The following is a 20166-nucleotide window of genomic DNA, read 5'->3' on the forward strand; positions in this document are numbered from 1 at the left end:
CTAATGTCTCACAAAACAGACTTCAAACTGAGATAAATCAATAGAAATGAAGAAGGACATTTGATATTCATTACACGAAAAATCCATTAAGATAAAGTCTCAATCCTGAACATTTATGCCCCCAAAACAAGGGCACCCACATTTGTAAAAGAAATATTACAAAAGCTTAATTTGCACATTAACCCATACAAGCTAATAATGGGAGATTTATCCCCCCCTATCTTACTAATACCCACATCTTCCAGACTGAAAATTAACAGAAAAACAAGGGAACTGTGAGATGTTATGAGTCAAATTGAAGGCAAAAAAAATCAATAAAATAGAAGCAAAGAAAACAATATAAAGAATCAATGAAACAAAGAGTTTGCATGTTGTTTCAATAAAATAGAAATGCTTTAAAATCCATAAAATAGACAAAATCTCATCTAAATTAATGAAAAGTCAGAAAGAGAATATACATATTAACAAAATCAGAAATGAAGAGGGGCATACCAAAAGACACTGAGAAAATTCAGACTCATCAGATCACACTTCAAATATCAGTACTCAACAAAATTGGAAAATTTAAAAAAAAGGGTTAAAAAATTAATAAGTTCCATATACCAAAGTTAAATCAAGACAAAAAAATTTTTAAATAAACCTATAATCAAAGGGATATAGAAATAGCAATTAAAAGTTCCCATCCACAAAAAGCACAGGACCAGAAGACTTCAGCAAAGAATTTTACCAAAATTTTGAGAAAGTACTAATTCCAAAAGTCTTCAAATTTTTCCATGGAATAGGAACAAAAGAAGCATCCCCAAACACTACTACTGCTATAACCAAACCACACAAAGATGCACCTAAAATAGAGAACTAGAGCACACTCTCACTTACAAATATTGATGCGAAAATATTTAGTAAACAGACAAACAGAATCCAAAACTGCATCAAAAAAGACCACAATGACCAAGCAGACTTCATCCCAGATATGCAGGGTTGGCTCAATATCTGAAAATCTGTCGATATAATCCACTGTATCAACAAACTGAAAGAAAAAAAAAACACACAAGATCATCTCATTAGATGCCAAAAATGCCTTTGACAAAATTCAACACCCCTTATGATAAAGATCTTGGAAAGATCAGGAATACAAGAAACAAACCTAAACATTATGAAAGCAATATTTAAAACCCAAAAAATTAACAGAAAAATTAAATGGAAAGAAACTCAAAGTGATTCCATTAAAATCAGGAACATGACAAGGCTCTCCATATCTAGTCAATATAGTACTTGAAGTTCTAGTTAGAGCAAAAAGAAAGCAAAAGGAGATCAAGAGGATACAAATTAAAAAGGAAGAAGTCAAACTTCCATTGTGATGAGATAGGATAAGTTTATATAAGTGACCCAAAAAACTCTATCTGGAAACTCCTACAGTTGATAAACACCTTCAGTAATGTGGAAGGATACAAGATTACCTCTAAAAAAATCAGAAGCCCTACTACATACAAATGATAAATGGGCCAAAAAAAAAAATCAGAGAAACATCAGCCTTTAAAATACCCACAAACAACATAAAATATCTTTGCTTAACTATAGGTAAAAACGTGAAAGGCCTGTATGATAAGAACTTTAAGTCTCTAAGAAAGAAATTTAAGAAGATATCAGGGAGAACTAAACTGAATGCTGAGAGAAAGAAGGAGGCATCTCAAAGATGCTATGTAGCCCCACAAGGAACAGACATGCCAGAATCATTTGAGTAATCCACAGCCATGTGGTGATACACAGATTAATAGAAATGGATTAAATTAAGTTGTAAGAGTTAGCCAATAAGAAGCTAGAATTAATGGATCAAGCAGTGATTTAAATGAGACAGTTTCTGTGTGATTATTTCAGTTCTGGGTAGCCAGGAAAAACAAGCGCCAACAATCCAGCAACTGATGGAACCAGATGGAGAGATCCACAGCCACGCACCAGGCCAAACTCTGAGAATCCAATTGAAGAGAGGGATGAGGGAATATATGGGCAAGAGACATCTCGACCACGCCCGTGGAAATTCATGAACCCTGGACCAAAAGCTGTGTAACTGTCAAGGGACCAAACTAGGCCCTCCTTATGTCAGAGACAGGGGTGAAAATTGGACTATACGTGAGGCACCTGGCAGTAGGATCAGGATCTATCCCTGGTGCATGAGCAAGCTTATTAGAGCACATTCCCTATGGTGGGATGCTATGCTCAACCTTAATGCAGGGTGTGGGGGAGGGGCTTCATCCTGCCCCAATTTAATGTACCAGACTTTGTTAACTTCCCATGGGAACCCTTACACATTGGGAGGAGTGGATGGGCTTTGATCTGACAGGGATAGTTGGGGTGAGAACTATGGTTGAAATGAAAAATGAAATTTAAAAAAAATTAAAAAGGAAAAATGCATAACTTCTTAAAACTTGCTCAAGCCAGATGGTTGCAACACACATCTTTAATCTCAGCACACAGAAAGCAGAAGGCAGGCAGATCTCTGAGAGCACCAAGCCAGCCTGGTCTACAGAGTGAGTTCCAGGACAGCCAAAGTTACACTAAGAATCCCTGTCTTAAAAAACCTAAAGAAATAAACAAATAACAAACAAATAAAAGAATTGTACAACAAAATGATAATTATGTGTGAAATTGGAAACCTTGCCTGATACTCAGGGAAGGAAATTCATGTATCTTGAGGAAAAACCAACAATTGCCAATTTATTAAGCCAGCGTTATCTCTAACTGCATTCTAAATATTTGTCCTTATACACACAGATAAGTGATGTCCTTACTCCTCATCAAAGAAGCTCCTCTTTGGAATGGATGAAGACCATTATTGAAACAAAACAACTCCCATGCTTCAGGTTCTGGAGTAATTGTAGAAGAGGTCAGAAAGATTGTAAGAGTCAGAGGGCAGGGAGTTTGCTAGGAGATTGTGACCTCTAGTTATGTCAGAAGTTGTAATCATAAAGTCTCAGCATGATGGTCTAAAAATGATGTGAACAGGGCCAACATCCATGGTAAAATGAATGAGGGAAAGCCCGAGAGTCTCATTCCTGCACAGAGAACTACAGACAGCTTAGGAAAGCTGACTTTAGAAGAAATAATCTTCACCAAGGAAGAACACATTAATTGGCTATCCAATACAAATGGTCTGTCCTATAATATTTGTATAAGTATTATGCAGGCTCTTAATTTCATTGATTCTTGGTGGTCATGCTGGGGGCATCTCACAACTCAGGCAAACAAACCCTACCTAATCCTTCTGGGATAACCATTGTGTCATTTGTGTTCTTTCAGATCTTTCTTGTATATTGCAAATATATATATATATATATATATATATATATATATATATATATATATGCACTTGCAAATAAATGCAATTCAATTTTCTGTTTATTGTTTCACAGATGTAACAGGGAATGAATCAAGATCCAAGAAACAAAATATAACAAACTCTGATAATGGAAGAGAATTTATGTAAGCAAAGATATTAAGAGTTTGAGCAGGGTTATAAGAACAAATAAAAGATAATAAAAGAATCAGAGATGTCTAGAATATTGATTTCTTACCATAAAAGGGCAATGGAGCTAAGAAAAAAATAGAGGCTTGAAAAATCACAAGTAAAATGTACGACTACAGAACAGAGTGAACAACTGGGAACTGTTAGCAAGATTGGCACAGCTACTTCTGTGCCTACCACATTGGAGCCACAACCATTAGCCCAATTCCTAGCCCAAGTTTTCCATCACTGGCTTATAAGGAATGAAGCATGTGGGTAGACTAGTGAGTTCCATGTGTTGTGAGCTCATTATCACATTTCATCTGCTATGAAAGTGTCCTGTGCTTGATGAAATATCATTTGAATAACATGGAAATTTAGAAAATGTTTTTTGATTAACAAATCATAGGGTTGACACCAACCACTCACAGGTTTCTCAGTAAAGGACAATGAACATAAGGATGTACAGTGGCTACTTATGTGAACAAGACTTTATGAATATGGAAGTCATTCAGTACTGCAGTTAAGTCTGATCCCAATTAACCTCATGCTGTACCTCAAGCCAGTGAATGAGAACAATGGAAATGAAAATGTCATGTAGTGAAGAGCAAGGATTAACTGTGCTGTGTCTGTCTGAGTGCACCAAATTTGATGACGCAGGTGAGTGTATGTGCCGGGTGACTGTCATTACATTGGCGATGACCTGCAAATGACTGGGACCTGGAGGAACTGAACTTTGAGATCTATAAAAGTGCAGAATATCTTCAGGGATGGTTTTACTTCCATATCACAGAGTACTTGTAGCAACACATGCAGTATCTTAGTACCTATTTACCAACTCACAAAGTAAACATACATGTTGCTTCAATTCCTCCTTTCAAATATTATACAATTTATTCTTGAGTTTTACTGTAACATAGAAATATACTAAGAAAAAAGTAATAAATATAAAGGAATAGAAACATGATGTATGTGAAAAGAGTAATGCTAATCTGACAGAAAAACCACGTTTACTTAGTTTCTTGCTGGTATTCCAAAATGGTTTTCAACTCTTGTACACAAAACAAGCATCTATTATACCCCTGTGTGTGTTCTCCTGATTTGAATTTTCTTCCACAGCAGAAAAAATCCAAATGAGTAACATAACTAACTACAAAAGACAGACAAATGGCTCAGTAGAATAAGCTTTTATAAGAAAACTGTCCAGAAATTCCTGCATTGGAGACAATGTATAGTCAACACATATACATATGGGCAACACAATGGATTCAGTATCTTATTTATATCTTATTGTTTTAACATATATATTTGAATATATTAAAATTAAAGAAGTCCTAATGAGTTAAGAAATAAGAGGGGCCAGAAATAAAAGGAGGGGGGAGAAAGAAGAATGAAAATTTTTGAAGCTAATATTCATATATGAAGTACTCAAGAAATAAAACAAGTGTAAAAGAAGTAAGAGAGAAATTTTCCTTTTTCTAAAGGCCTTCAGTATCAGTTACGTCGAAGTAAACACTATTCCTTAGGAACGTAAGTTCAAGATTATTATAATCTTTGCTTTGTAAATAAATGTGATTCTCTGTTTTCAGTAGAGATTATTAATCCAGACTAATCAGAAGAATATGTAAACATATAGAGAAAGACAAAGATATATACATAATTTGTGTATGTGTAATATATATATATATATATGTGTGTGTGTGTGTGTGTGTGTGTGTTTGTGTGTGCAAATATTTTCTGAGGTTGATGGACCGTAACCATCTACATTCAATGAAGAAAGTCCTTAGCTCATCAATTTAAGAAGTTTTCCTATAACTAACTAGCTGTCTGCATACTCTCCTCATTGCAACCTTCATTTCCTGATTTCTGAATGTGTATATCACAGGATTCAGAAAAGGAGTAACAACTGCATCAAAAATTGCCAGAAATTTGTCCAGGTGTATTGAAGGAGAAGGCCAGGTATAGAACAATATCAACGGACCAAAGAATAAGACAACCACAGAGATATGAGCTGAAAGTGTGGACAGAGCCTTAGAGGAAGACCTTGACGAGTGTTTTTGTACAGGGATTATGATGAAAATATAAGAAATGATCAGTATGATGAAGGCCCGCAGAGATGAATCCACTGTTGGCTGTGACCATGAATTCCAGTTGGTAAGTGTCTATGCAGGCAAGTTTGATAAATCGAGGAAGGTCACAGTAGAAGCTGTCCAACACATTTGGCCCACAGAAAGGTAAGTCTACTACAAAAGCCAGTTGAACCAGAGAGTGAATAAGGCCAACCACCCAGGCAGCCACTAAAAACAAGATGCACATCCTCGGGCTCATAATGGTCAAGTAATGGAGAGGCTTACATATGGCCACATATCTGTCGAAAGCCATGGCTATGAGTAGCACCATCTCCACACCACCAATGACATGAATGAAGAAGATTTGAGTGAGACAGCCTCTAAAGGAGATGACTCTGTGTTTTCTGAATAAGTCATAAATCATCTTGGGGGACACAACAGAAGAAACACCCATGTCGACGAAGGAGAGGTTAGCCAACAGGAAGTACATGGGAGAGTGTAGGTGAGGGTCAGAAGCCACAGCGAACACGATGAGGGAGTTTCCTGTCATGCTTGCTACATAAAACATGGAGGAGAACACAAAGAGCAATAGTTGAATACTCCAAGAATTGGTGAGTACAAGGAACACAAACTCTGATATCAGGGACTGATTCACTCCTTCCACTGACCTTTTTGTCAGTGCTACCTGAGAGAAGAAACAGGAGAAATGATAAATTATAATTGTATTAAGGTAAAATCCTGCATTTATATATAAACCAGTGCTGGGCATCACTAGTCATCAGGAGATCATGACTTCAAACCATAATAAAATATCACCTCACAGTTTTCAAAGATAACAAAAGAAGGTGCTTGGGAAGTGCTGGGGGAGGAAAGGAAATGGAAATGAGGTAATTGTATTTATATTTCAAAAGCTTTAATTTTTTAAAGAAAACAAATATTGGTTGTTTTTAAAAAATTTGATGTGAATATGAATTAGTCTATTTATTTAGGAAGACAAATAATTTGTGGAGGTCCTTCAAAAAGTTAAAAATATAGACTGCGTTTGTAGCCCAATGAAATAAAATTACAGATGAATAAGGACCTAAATTAGCTTCTCAACACCGTAAATGATAAAGAGTTGTAGGCCGAGAATAAAACAGTTGAAGAGCAATGGAAAAGACTAAAAACTGGAAATATTAAGCTAGAGAGATACCTTGACTGGTAAGGGCATTCACTGTGTAATTGTGATAACCTGTGTTCAGATCCCAGCATCCAAACAAGAAGCTAATTGTGACTGTGTGTGTCTGTACCTACAGTGTTGTGAAAGCTGGAAATAAATGATCACTTGAGCTTGGGGACTGCCAGACTAGATCCAGGCTCAGCATGAGACACCGTTTCAAAGAAATCAGGTAGAGAATGAGAAAGCAGGACACAGAACATTCTCTTCTGACCTCCAATGTACACGAGTCTGTATTATTTTATATGCACGTACATGTACACACACACACACATCCAGTATACACTGACCATACTCATATATATAAAATCACAATACAATATAATAGTAATAATAATAATAGTAAATTTAATTTTTAAAATAAATATAGATATATTATATGATATAACAATTCTAATGTGAAGAATATATATCCAGAAAATGTAACATTCACAAATTAGAAGCAATATGTATAAATAAGATGTGTTAAATAATAGACGAGTGGATAACACACACACAAAAAGACACTCTGACACACATGGACTATTCTTTGTTCTCCTTCAAACAAAGAAATCCTATTTTTTTTTACCACAATAAGACTAGAAGTCAATGGGCTAACTGAATTAAAGAAACATGGAAAGTCTAATGCTGAAATGTATCAGTCGGCATGGACTCTAGGGACACTAAACTCATAGAAGCAGAAAATATAACAACAGATCGTGAGCAAATGGGATGGGATAGAAAGGGGAAAATGGAGATATTTGTAAAAAGGGAAATGCATAATTAGACTTGATGGATAGCTTCTAGAGATTCATGGCACAGTGAGGTGACTGTTACTAACAGCAGCACTTACATGAAAATTGGTAAGTGCAGAACTTCGTCATTCATTTTCTAATCAGTATGGGTGGCAACTAAGCTGGTTAGCTCACAACATGCACATGTATTTTAAGGTTTTTATATATTTTTTGTATTTTATATATTCACATATATAAAACATCTCGCTATTCAATATAAATATTACAAAATCTATTTGTTAATTGTGCCTTCATAAAACTAGAGGAAGAAAGGTTTTCTATTATGCTCATATAATATGAATTTGTAGTCATGCAGAGAAGCTGCTGCCAGTCATGCAGTCATGTTGAGCTATTTATAAATTCAATATCCCTCTACTTTCAAACTAGAGTGAGTTCACAGCTATTCCACGTAAGGTGGAAGATTAGTAAATACTAAAAACAAAATTCATCCCCAAGGTCTTTACACTTTCATTTGAAGACTAGTATGTTATCAGTTCAATTACAGAATAAAAAGCTACTCATCATTTTTAACTCTCCATATTGATATCTATAGCAAAGGCTACAGACCTTATTCTGACATTTATTCCCTAACTTCTAACTTCACTGCAAAATAGTTAACATCAAGATCATGAAATGTGTCCCTTTGCCATGTCTTGCTTACAAATTAACATTAAAATACTATATTTTAATTGAGCTAACTGGACAGGAGACTAACTCACCAAACAGAGACTGATACATAATTTTATTCTTTGAAACAAGAAATTTTTCTAGCAATTGACATTGTGACAAGGTAAGCATCCAAACTACATTCATGGAGACAATCAGTTTTTGAAGTACTGGGAATAACAGGAGTCACTGCCCTGAAGTAATTCCAAATGAACTGAATCCTTGGCAAGATAACATAATGTAATAGTAACTATATGTTGCTATCTCTGTAAAATGGGTTGTCACATTATAATTTAGGGTTTTGTTTTATTTAAAGAATTAACATAGATACTAGATAAGATAGGGGTTTGGTTCAAAAACCAAGATTAATGCCATACTTTACTGGTAGTTTAATACCATGCTAATTGTATAAAAATCTGTGAATTGGTTTTACTTATCTACTGAACAAATAAAAACATTGATTTATATTTAACTTCCAGCCTAAAATGAATATCCTAACCATATACTCCATAAGTAAGTATACAAATGTGAGTCTTCAATAAATGTTATCATTTTGTTACTATCACTTGTCAATAATAGGACCCAACACGTCAGATAAACCAATTTAAAAAGTGAATGTTAATTAGCAGTAAGCACGAAAAATACAGATTGAAAACATAGTAGCACACTTATTTAACAATATTTTAATGTTCGTCTTTATAGTCTGGCAAATAAATGAATGTATTCTTAGTTCACTTGCTCTCAAAGAACAGTTGGTCTGTATTTACTACTCATCAAAAATATAATTCATTAAACCCTCCTCCATTAGACACCAGCCTATGAGGTTTAGTCTTACATCTTTTTACCTGTCTTCTCGTCCCAAACCTTAAAATCAGAAAAACTGTAAAAATAAAGAAGCAAATATTTGCTAAAAGATGTTCTTTTTTATTCCTTTTACTGAGATATACATATTCTTCACTCCCCTTCCTTCCTCTTCTCTCCTTTTCTACCCTCTCTGTGACTTCCATGCTCCCAATTTACTCAGGAGATCTTGTCTTTTTCTCCTAAGTAAAGCCTCGTAAAGCTCTCGTAGGATTTTCTTTGTTGACTAGCATCTATGACATTGTGAACTGTAGGCTGATTTTTTCTTTATGTTTAAAAGTCACTATGAGTGAGTGTATTATACTTGTCTTTCTGAGTCTGGGTTACCTAATTCATTATGGTTTTTCTAGATCCATCCATTTGCCTGAAAATTTCAAAATGTCATTATATTTTACTGTAGAATGCAAAAGATGTTATTTGCTGATTAAAAACTCTATATGTAGCTGTATAGTTTATTGAGATAGTGTAGGCAGAGTTCTGAAACAACAGAGAAAACTGAAGAAAAATGATATTATTAAAACTGAATAGAGAATGCTGGATAAATAAATGATAATAAACAGAAAGTCAAAAACTACAATGATTACACTTGTCTAAATAGCTTTTGCAATGGCTTTGTATTAATGATTCTTTTTCACATTCTACTGAATCTGTTTGGCAAAATTTTTAAACTCCATACAATCTTTCTTTACAAAACTAATACTTATTATAAAAATGTTAAACATCATAACTCATTGTTTTGTGCTCAATAAAATTTCTTTGTATGTATTATCTGTGACTTATTCCTTTCTCTAGCTATTGTAAATAGAATAGCAAAAACATGAATATAAAAATATCTTTGCAGTAGAATATTTCCTGTGGTCATTCAAATTAGAATATATCCCATATGCTCAAATGTTTGAATATTTGGTCCCCAGTTGGTGGCACTGTTTGGGTAGGTTTAGGACCTACACAGTACCTGGTAGAAGTAGGTGACTGTGATGGGCTCTGAGGGTTCAAAGCCTCGCAGCACTCCCAGTGCGGTCTGTTTTGTGTTTATAACAAGTATATAAGTTCTTAGTTCCTGTCACCATGCTCCTGCTCTGAAATCATAGATGCTTAGGTCTATGTAACTATAAATCTAAATAATCTCTTCCTTCTTGGAGTTGCTTTGGTCATGGTGTTTTATCTCATATAAATGGAAAATTAAGTAAGACAGGGTCCTTTATTATGTGGTCATGGTTGGTATAGCTGGTAATATGATAGTTCTATTTTAAATTTTTCTTCTCTTAATTTTTTGAATATTTTCATACAAGGAAGTCAGGACTGTGAGGGGTGCCCCCACCCACTGAGACAGTGGGGCTAATCTATTGGGAGCACACCAAGGCCAGCTGGACTGGGACTGAAAAAGCATGGGATAAAACCAGAATCTCTGAACATGGCGGACAATGAGGGCTGATGAGAAGCCAAGGACAATGGCACTGGGTTTTGATCCTACTTCATGTACTGGCTTTGTGGGAGCCTAGCCAGTTTGGATGTTCACCTTCCTAGACCAGGATGGAGGGGGGAAGACCTTGGACTTTCCACAGGGCAGGGACCCCTGACTGCTCTTTGGACTGGAGAGGGGGGAAAGAGGAATAGGGGGAGGGGAAGAGAAGTGGGAGGAAGGGGAGGGAAATGGGAGGCTGGGAGGAGGCGGAAATTTTTTTTCAATAAAAAAGAAAAAGAAAAAAGAAAAAAAAATCATACAATGTATTTTGATTATATTTCTTCCCCTAAATTCAACTCCTCCCCACAATACATCCCTACTCTTCCAAATTCATATTCTCTCTCTGAAAAAAAACCATATTACCCTCTCTGAAAAAAACCAAACAAAAAAAAAATAAAAGCTTTAAGAAACACCAAAACAAACAAAAACAAAATCATAGAGTCTGTTTTGTGTTGATCAAATATTTCTTGAGCATATAGCTTTCTCTGGGGTCATATACCCAGTGTCACTCCACTGAAAGAAACTGACTTTCACTTTGCCAACATCATTCAATTGTAAATAGCTTCTTGGAGTAGAAACTTATGCCTATTTCCCTTTCTTCATGATAGGGTATTTTCTGTTTTGGACTTGCTGGATATTGTGCATGCAATTATAGTCTCTGACAGTTCATTTGCCCAAAATCCATGTTGTTTCCTTAAAGTTTAAGATCCACCACCTTTGGCTCTTATGATCTTTCTATCTAGTCTTCCATATAGATCTCTGAACCTTGAGGGAGGAGCAGTAATACAGTCATCACATTTAAAGATAAGTGGTCTGAAGTCTCTCATCCTATTCCTGGTGACAAGCTGTGGGCCTCTGTGTTAACTACCCTCTACTGCAAGAATTTTCATTGATGAGAACTGAGTGATTGCCTAATCTATGGGTATAGTAATGTTTTTAGAGTCATTTTGTTAGCAGAATAATTGTAGTATATTTTATATAGTGTCTCTGGCCTATGTAGTCTCATGTTCTTGACATAATTAGCAGTCTCATATATGGCGTTCATATCATTGTATATGTCTTGAATCCAATCAAACAACGGTTTTTTAGTTCCATGGCATTTGTGTCACTATTGCACGAATGCATATATCATGCAGATATGTCTCTATTGTAACTTACAGGGTTTGTGGCTGGGTGAAATTTATTAATACTTTTCTCCTCCAGTAATGTTCATAGTACCGTTCCGTGCTATGAATATTAGTCAGTATATTTTAGATGCCTCCACACTGATTTCCATAGTGGCTCCACCTATCACCTCAACAGTAATGATTAAGGATTTCACTTTTCTAACCAACAATTCTTTGTTTTCTTTTTTATTAATATTTATTGAGCTGTACATTTTTCTTTCCTCCCCTCCCTCCCTTTTCCCTCCCTGCTTCAATCCTCCCCCAAGGTCTCCAGCTCCCAATTTACTCAGGAGATCTTGTCTGTTTCTGTTTTCTACTTCCCATGTAGATTAGATATGTGTAAGTCTCTCTTAGTCTAAGTCATCATTGTGGTTTGTAGGCTTTCTTTGTTTTATGTTTTAAAACCACCTATGAATGAGTACATATGATAATGGTCTTTCTGTGACTGGGTGACCTCACTCAAAATAGTGTTTTCTAGCTCCATCCATTTTTATGCAAAATTCAAGGTCATTAATTTTCTCTGCTGTGTAGTACTTCATTGTGTAAATGTACCACATTTTCCTTATCCATTCTTCAGCCCAGGGGCATTTTGGTTTTTTCCAAGTTCTGGCTATGGCAAACAAAGCTGCTATGAACATAGTTGGGCACATGTCCTTGTGGCATGATTGAGCATCCTTTGGATAGATACTCAAAAGTGGTATTACTGGGTCTTGAGGAAGGTTGTTTCCTAATTTTCTGACAAATCACCACACTGACATCCAAAGGGGTTGTACCAGCTTTCATTCCCACCAGCAATGCAGAAGGAGGTTGTGGGGGAAAGGGAACACTTCTGCACTGCTGGTGGGAACAATTTTTTATTATTTTGTTTTATTAATTTAAAAAATACCAATCCAAATTCCCACTCCCCCCTCCTCCCACTCTCTCCACTCACCATACTACCCCACTTCCTCTAATCCAAAGAGAGGGCAATGCACCCCACAATGGGGAAACTTCAAGGCCCTCCCTACTACATCTAGGTTGAGCGAGGTATACATCCAAAGAGAATAGGATCCCATAATGCCAGTACATTCAGTAGAGACAAATCCCAGTTTCCCTATCAGTGGCCCCACAGTCTTCCCCAACTTTCAACCACATTCAGAGGGACTAGTTTTTTCCCATGCCCGTTCACTCCTAGTCCAATTGGAGTTGGTGAGCTCCCTTTAGCTCAGACAAACTGTCTCAGTGGATGAACCCCTCATGGTCTTGACTTCCTTGTTTATATTCTCACCCTTTCCACTCTTCAACTGGATCTCAGGAGCTCAGTCCAGTGCTCCAATGTTGGTCTTTCCTTTGTTTCCATCTGTTGTTGGACGAAGTTTCTATGGTGATATTTAAAATAATCATCAGTCAGACTACAGGGCAAGGCCAGTTCAGACACCCTCTCCACTATTGCTTAGGGTCTTAGCTGGGGTCAACCTTGTGGATTCATGTGCATTTTTCTAGATCCAGGTTTATCGCTAACGCCATAAGGGCTTCCTCAATAGAGATATCTTTTTCCTTGCTCTCATATCTGTCCTTCCTCCATCTTGACTATCCTATTACCTCAAGTTCTCCTCAACCCTCCCCATTCTCCCCTCCTTCTACCCTCTGCCCCATGCTCCCAAATTATGTCAGATGATCTAGTCTCTTTCCAATTTCCAGGTGGATATGTGTGTGTGTGTGTGTGTGTGTGTGTGTGTGTTTCTTTGGGTTCACGTTATTACATAGTTTCTCTAGAATCAGGAACTATAGGCTCAATATCCCTTGTTTATGGCTAGTAGCCACTTATGAGTGAGTACATAGCTTACTCATTTTGGGGGGTCTAGGTTACCTCACACAGAAGAGTGTTTTCTAATTCCATCCATTTGCATGCAAAATTCAAGATGTCATTGTTTTTTACTGCTGAGTAGTACCCTAATGTGTATAGGTGCCACACATTCTTTATCCATTTTTCAGTTGAGGGATATCTAGATTGTTTCCAGGTTCTGGCTATTACAAATTATGCTGCTATGAACATAGTTGGACAAATGATTTGTAGTGTGATTGAGCATCTCTTGGGCATATTCCCAAGAGTGGTATTGCTGGATCCTGAGGTAGGTTGATTTTCAGCTTTCTGAGATACCGGCACACTGATTTCCAAAGTGGTTGCACAAATTTGCATTCCCACCAGCAAGGGATGAGTGTTCCCCTTGCTCCACATCCTCTACAGCATAAGCTATCATTAGTGGTTTTGATTTTAGCCATTCTGACAGATGTAAGATGGTATCTCAGAGTTGTTTTGATTTGCATTTCCCTGATAGCTAAGAAAGTTGAACATATCTTTAAGTATCTTCTGGCTATTTGAAATTCTGTTGAGAATTCTCTGTTTAGTTCAATACACCATTTTTAATTGGGTTATTTAGAATTTTAATGCCTAATTTCTTGAGTTCTTTATATATTTTGGAGACCAGTCCTTTGTCTGATGTCGGGTTGGTGAATATTTTTCCCATTTAGTAGCTGCCTTTTTGTCTGATTGCCTGTGTCCTTTGCTTTACAGAGGCTTCTCAGTTTCAGGAAGTCCCATTTATTTATTGTTGTTCTTTTTTTTTAACTTTTTTTTATTGAGAAAAGAGAAAAAAAAAACAAATTTCCTCCTCCTCCCAGCCTCCCATTTCCCTCCCCCTCCTCCTACCCTTCTCCCCCTCTCCCCGCTCCTCTCCCCCTCCCTCTCCAGCCCAAAGAGCAGTCAGATTTCCCTGCCCTGTGGTAAGTCCTACGTCCTCCCCCCTCCGTCCTTTTCTAGGAAGGTGAACATCCAAACTGGCTAGGCTCCCACAAAGCCAGCATATTACGTAGGTTCAAAACCCCGTGCCATTGTCCTCGGGTTCTCATCAGCCCTCATTGTTGGCCATGCTCAGAGAGTCCAGTTTTATCCCATGCTTTTTCAGTCACAGTCCAGCTGGCCTTGGTGAGCTCCCAATAGATCAGCTCCACTGTCTCAGTGGGTGGGTGCTCCCCTCGTGGTCCCGACTTCTTTGCTCATGTTCTCTGTGCTACTGCGGTTATATTTAGGAAGTGTGATCTCCTGTGCCCATGCAATGAAGGCTACTTCCCACTTTCTCCTCTATCAGGTTCAGTATGATCATATTTAAATTGAGGTCCTTAATCCATTTGGACTTAAGTTTTGTACATGGCGATAGATATTTTCGTTCTTCTACAGGTTGACATCCAGTTATGCCAGAACCTTTTGTTAAAAATGCTTTCTTTTCCCATAGTATAATTTTAGCATCTTTGTCATAAATCAGGTGTTCATATGTGTGTGGATTAATATCCAGGACTTCAATTCAATTCCATTGGTCAATGTCTCTTTTTATGCCAATACCAAGCTGTTTTTAATACTGTGGCTCTGTATTTCAATACTTCAAGCTCTGATTTTTCCCTCTCTGATTCTTTATCCTTTGTGTACAGGAGGGCTACTGATTTATTTAAGCTGATCATGTATCCTGCCACATCAGTGAAGGTATTTATCAGCTGTAGGAGTTCTCTGGTCGAGTTTTTGAGGTCACTTATGTACACTATCATATCTTCTGCAAATAACAAAAGTTTGACTTCTTCCTCTCCAATTTGAATCCCCTTGATCTCCTTCTGTGGTTTTATTGCTATCGGAAATTTCAAGAACTATGTTGAAGAGATATGGAGAGACTGGACAGCCTTGTCTTGTTCCTGATTTTAGTGGAATGGCTTTGAGTTTCTCTCTATTTAATTTTATGTTAGCTGTCAGCTTGCTGTACATTGCTTTTATTATATTTAGAGATGATCCTTGTATCCCTAATCTCTCCAAGACCTTTATTATGAAGGGGTGTTGAATTTTGTCAAATGATTTTTCAGCATCTAAAGAAATGGTCATGTCTTTTTTTCTTTTAGTTTATCTATATGATGGATTACATTGATAGATTTTCATATGTTGAACCAGACCTGCATCTCTGGAATAAAGCCTACTTGATCATGACAGAAGATTTTTATTGATGTGTTATTGGATTCGGTTTGCCAATATTTTATTGAGAATTTTTGCATCGATGTTCATGAGTGAGACTGATTTGTAAGTCTCTTTCTTGGTTGAGTCTTTGTGCAGGTTTTGTATCAGAGTAACTGTAGCCTCATAAAAAGAGTTTGATAATGACCCTTCCGTTTCTATTATGTGGAACACTTTGAGGAGTATAGGTATTAGCTCTTCTTGAAAGTTCTGGTAGAATCCACCACTAAAACCATCTGGCTCTGGCTTTTTTTTGGTTGGGAGGTTTTTGATAACAGCTTCTATCTCCTTGTGGTTTATAAGTCTATTTATATTGCTCACCTGTTCTTCTGTTCTTGGTTTAATTTTGGTATATGGTATCTATCTTAATAATTGTCCATTTCTTTTACATTTTTCAATTTTGTGGAGTAAAGGTTTTTTTTTTTTTCGAGACAGGGTTTCTCCATAGCTTTTGGTTCCTGTCCTGGAACTAGCTCTTGTAGACCAGGCTGGCCTCGAGCTCAGAGATCCACCTGCCTCTGCCTCCTGAGTGCTGGGATTAAAGGCGTGCGCCATCACCGCCCGGCTGGAGTAAAGGTTTTTGTAGTAAGAGCTAATGGTTCTTTGGATTTCCTCAGTGTCTGTTGTTATGTTCCCCTTTTCATTTCTGATTTTGTTAATTTGGATGTTCTCTCTCTCTGCCTTTTGATTAGTTTGGATAAGGGTTTGTCAATTTTATTGATTTTCTCAAAGAACCAGCTCTTTGTTCCATTGATTCTTTGTATGGTTTTCTGTGTTTCTATTTTGTTGATTTCAGCCCTCACTTTGATTATTTCCTGTCTTCTATGCCTCCTAGGTGAGTCTGATTCTTTTTTTCTAGAGCTTTCAGGTGTGCTGTTAGGTTGCTAATATGAACTTGCTCCATTTTCTTTATATGGGCACTTAGTGCTATGTACTTTCCTCTTAGCACTGTTTTCATAGTGTTCCATAGGTTTGGATATGTTATGCTGTCATTTTAATTGAATTCAAGGAAGAATACAATTTCTATATTTCTTCCTTGACCCAAGGGTGGTTCAGTAGTTGATTGTTCAATTTCCATGAGTTTGTAGATTTTCTGGAAGTAGTACTGTTGTTGAATTTTAACTTTACTCCATGGTGATTCAATAAGACAAAGTGGGTTACTCCAGTTTTTTTTTATCTGTGATTTTTCTTTGTTACCATATTTGATCAATTTTAGAGAAGGTTCCATGAGGTGCTGAGAAGAAGGTATATTCTTTCCTGTTTGGGTGGAATGTTCTACAGATGTCAGTTATGTCCATTTAATTCATTACATCTGTGAGTTCTCTTATTTCTCTGTTAAGTTTCTGTCTGGTTGACCTGTCCATTGGTGGGAGAGGAGTGTTGAAATCTGCTACTATTAATGTGTGGGATTTGATGTGTGATTTAAGTTTTAGTAATGTTTCTTTTACATGTATGGGTGCTCTTGTATTAGGGGCATAGATATTCAGGATTGAGACTCCATATTGATGAATTGTTCCTGTTATGAGTATAAATTGTCCTTCTCCATCTCTTCTGATTGATTTTAGTTTGAAATCAATTTTGTTAGATATTAGGATACCACACCCACTTGTTTCTTAGGTCCATTTGATTAGAAAACCTTTTCCCAAACTTTTACTCTGAGGTTGTGTCTGCCTTGGAGGTTGAGGTATGTTTTTTGTAAACAACAGAATGCTGGATCATTTTTTGTATCCATTCTCTTAGCCTGTGTCTTTTTATACGTGAATTGATTCCATAAATATTAAGCTATATTAATGATGAATGATTGTTAATTTTGGTTATTTTTTGGTAGTAGTGTTTTGATATTTCCCTTCTGTGGGTGATGCTGATGGGTGGTTATCAGATGCCTGTGATTTTGTGGGTGCAGTTAGCTTCCTTGGGTTATGGTTTTCCTTCCAGTATTTTCTAGTAAAATTTTTGTCATCTGGCTCCTTGATGATAAAGATTCTGACTGGAGCGAGATGGAATCCCATTAGTTCTAATTTGTAGTTCCCTAGTGGCTAAAGATGTTGAGAATTTAAAACATTTTTCTTCTTTTATTTATTTTTTTCCCATGCAACCAATCCCAATTGCAGCCTGCCCTCCTCCAATGCATTAATCTAATTAATCTCTTTAAATAAAAAAATCAGGAGTCAGTTATCAGGTTAGAATATGAAAGACTAGAGAAACAGGGAGCAGCCACCAGTCGCTATATACCTATACCATTACTCCATCCAGAAAGAGATCCTCTCCCCCTGGACCTTACTACTACTGTCTCCTCTCTGTCTATAGTCCTTCAAACCCCCATGGTTAATTTATATGAATAAATAGACCAAATTTGCAAGGAAATATTTTTCTCAGATATTAACAATGAACATTTGTACTCAGTTAAGAATGATCAGTGTGCAAGTGTTTAATTATTTGTCTATAAACAATTATCTGTTTAAATACTCTCATCAAGGTCCCAATGAGGAGTAGAAGGAGGGAGAACATGAGCAAAGAAGTCATGACCACGAGGGGAGCACCCACCCACTGAGACAGTGGAGCTGATCTATTGGGAGCTCACAAAGGCCAGCTGAACTGTGACTGAAAAAGCATGGGATAAAACTGGACTCTCTGAGCATGGCCAACAATGAGGGCTGATGAGAACCCAAGGACAATGGCACGGGGTTTTGAACCTACGTAATGTGCTGGCGTTGTGGGAGCCTACCCAGTTTGGATGTTCACCTTCCTAGAAAAGGACGGAGGGGGGAGGACCTAGGACTTACCACAGGGCAGAGAAATCTGACTGCTCTTTGGGCTGGAGAGGGAGGGGGAGAGGAGAGGGGGGAGGGGGGAAGGGTGGGAGGAGGGGGAGAAGGGTGGGAGGAGGGGGAGGGAAATGGGAGGCTGGGAGGAGGAGGAAATTTGTTTTTTTTTCTTTTCTCATTAAAAAAATAAAATGTTGATTTTTAAAAAAAAATACTCTCATCATTGCCATTTTCATTTCTTGATTCCTGAATGTGTAGATCACAGGGTTCAGAAAGGGAGTGACAACTGCATCAAATATGGACAGAAACTTATCCAAGTGTGTGAAAGAAGAAGGCCATGTGTAGATGAACATCACAGGACCAAAAGCTAAGACCACCACGGTCACATGAGCTGAAAGTGTAGAAAGAGCCTTGGAGGAGCCACTTGAAGAATGTTTGTGGACAGTAAATATAATGACAATATAGGAAATGATCAGTATGAAGAAGAAGCCCACAGATATGAATCCACTGTTGACAAAGACCAGTAATTTCAGTTTGTGTGTATCTACACAGGCAAGTTTGATGAACCCAGGAACGTCACAGTAGAAGCTGTCCAAAACATTTGGTCCACAGAATGGTAAGTTTACTACAAAAGCCAATTGAATAAGAGAATGCATAAGGCCAACCACCCAGGAGGCCACTGAAAACAAGACACACATCTTTGGACTCATAATGGTCAGATAATGGAGAGGCTTACATATGGCCACATATCTGTCAAAAGCCATGGCTATGAGTAAAACCATCTCCACACCACCAATGAGGTGAATGAAGAATATCTGAGTGATGCATCCTCTAAAAGTGATGACTTTATGCTTTCTCAACAAATCATAAATCATCTTGGGGGAAATAACAGAAGAAACACCCAAGTCGATGAAGGAGAGGTTAGCCAACAGAAAGTACATGGGAGAGTGTAAGTTAGGATCAGAAGCCACAGTGATTACTATGAGGGAGTTTCCTGTCATGCTTGCTACATAAAACATGGAGGAGAACACAAATAGGAATAATTGGATGTCCCAAGAGTTGGTGAGTCCCAGGAACACAAACTCTGACACCACAGACTGATTCTTTCCTTCCATTGGCTCTGTTGGCAGTGCTACCTGAAGGAAGAAATGTGAGAAACTATAAATTATAATTTTATAAATAGAATAGGAGAATCTCCTAGTAATGAAAATCTATTTTATTGCAACATTGAAACTAACTTTAAAGTGAGTAGTGTGAGACAAGTAAGTTCTATACACAACCAATAATCTGAAATTTATAAATTAGTTGGAAATAGTATTTAACTCCTGTAACAAAAGTTTTCATCAAAAACTCAAAGACAGTAAGGGTTGGTGGGCTTTAAATGAGGATACTAGGGCCAGGTGAACTGGCTCATTTATTAAGAGCAGTTGCTACTCTTTCAAAAAGAACCCCGCTCTGTTCTTAGCATCCATACCAAGTAGCTTACAATAGTCTATAGTTCTAGCTCCAGGGAATCTAATGACACCTCTTAGTTTCATGAGATTTTCTCAAGCATAAATCATAAAATTAATCATAAAGACACATACATGTAATTTTTAAATGAATGTTTATAAAGAGAATATTTTTATAAACTGTTGATGACAATTTAAATTAACA

The 20166-nt window shown here is 37.0% G+C and overlaps 1 protein-coding gene across 1 annotated transcript; it reads right to left on the bottom strand.

Moving 5' to 3' along the window:
- Positions 1-868: 868 nt before the first annotated feature.
- LOC121465507 lies at positions 869-19628 on the bottom strand. Its single transcript, XM_041678724.1, is given in 5 exon segments — positions 869-1027; positions 5335-5611; positions 5613-6253; positions 10040-10105; positions 18726-19628. Coding segments are annotated over 5 exon segments (2043 nt in total). The 5' UTR covers positions 19626-19628.
- Between the last annotated feature and the right edge of the window lie 538 nt (positions 19629-20166).

Source organism: Microtus oregoni, unplaced genomic scaffold (assembly GCF_018167655.1).
Source record: "Microtus oregoni isolate MIOR12 unplaced genomic scaffold, Mior012 000031F_ref0000149, whole genome shotgun sequence".
Lineage (NCBI taxonomy): Eukaryota > Metazoa > Chordata > Mammalia > Rodentia > Cricetidae > Microtus > Microtus oregoni.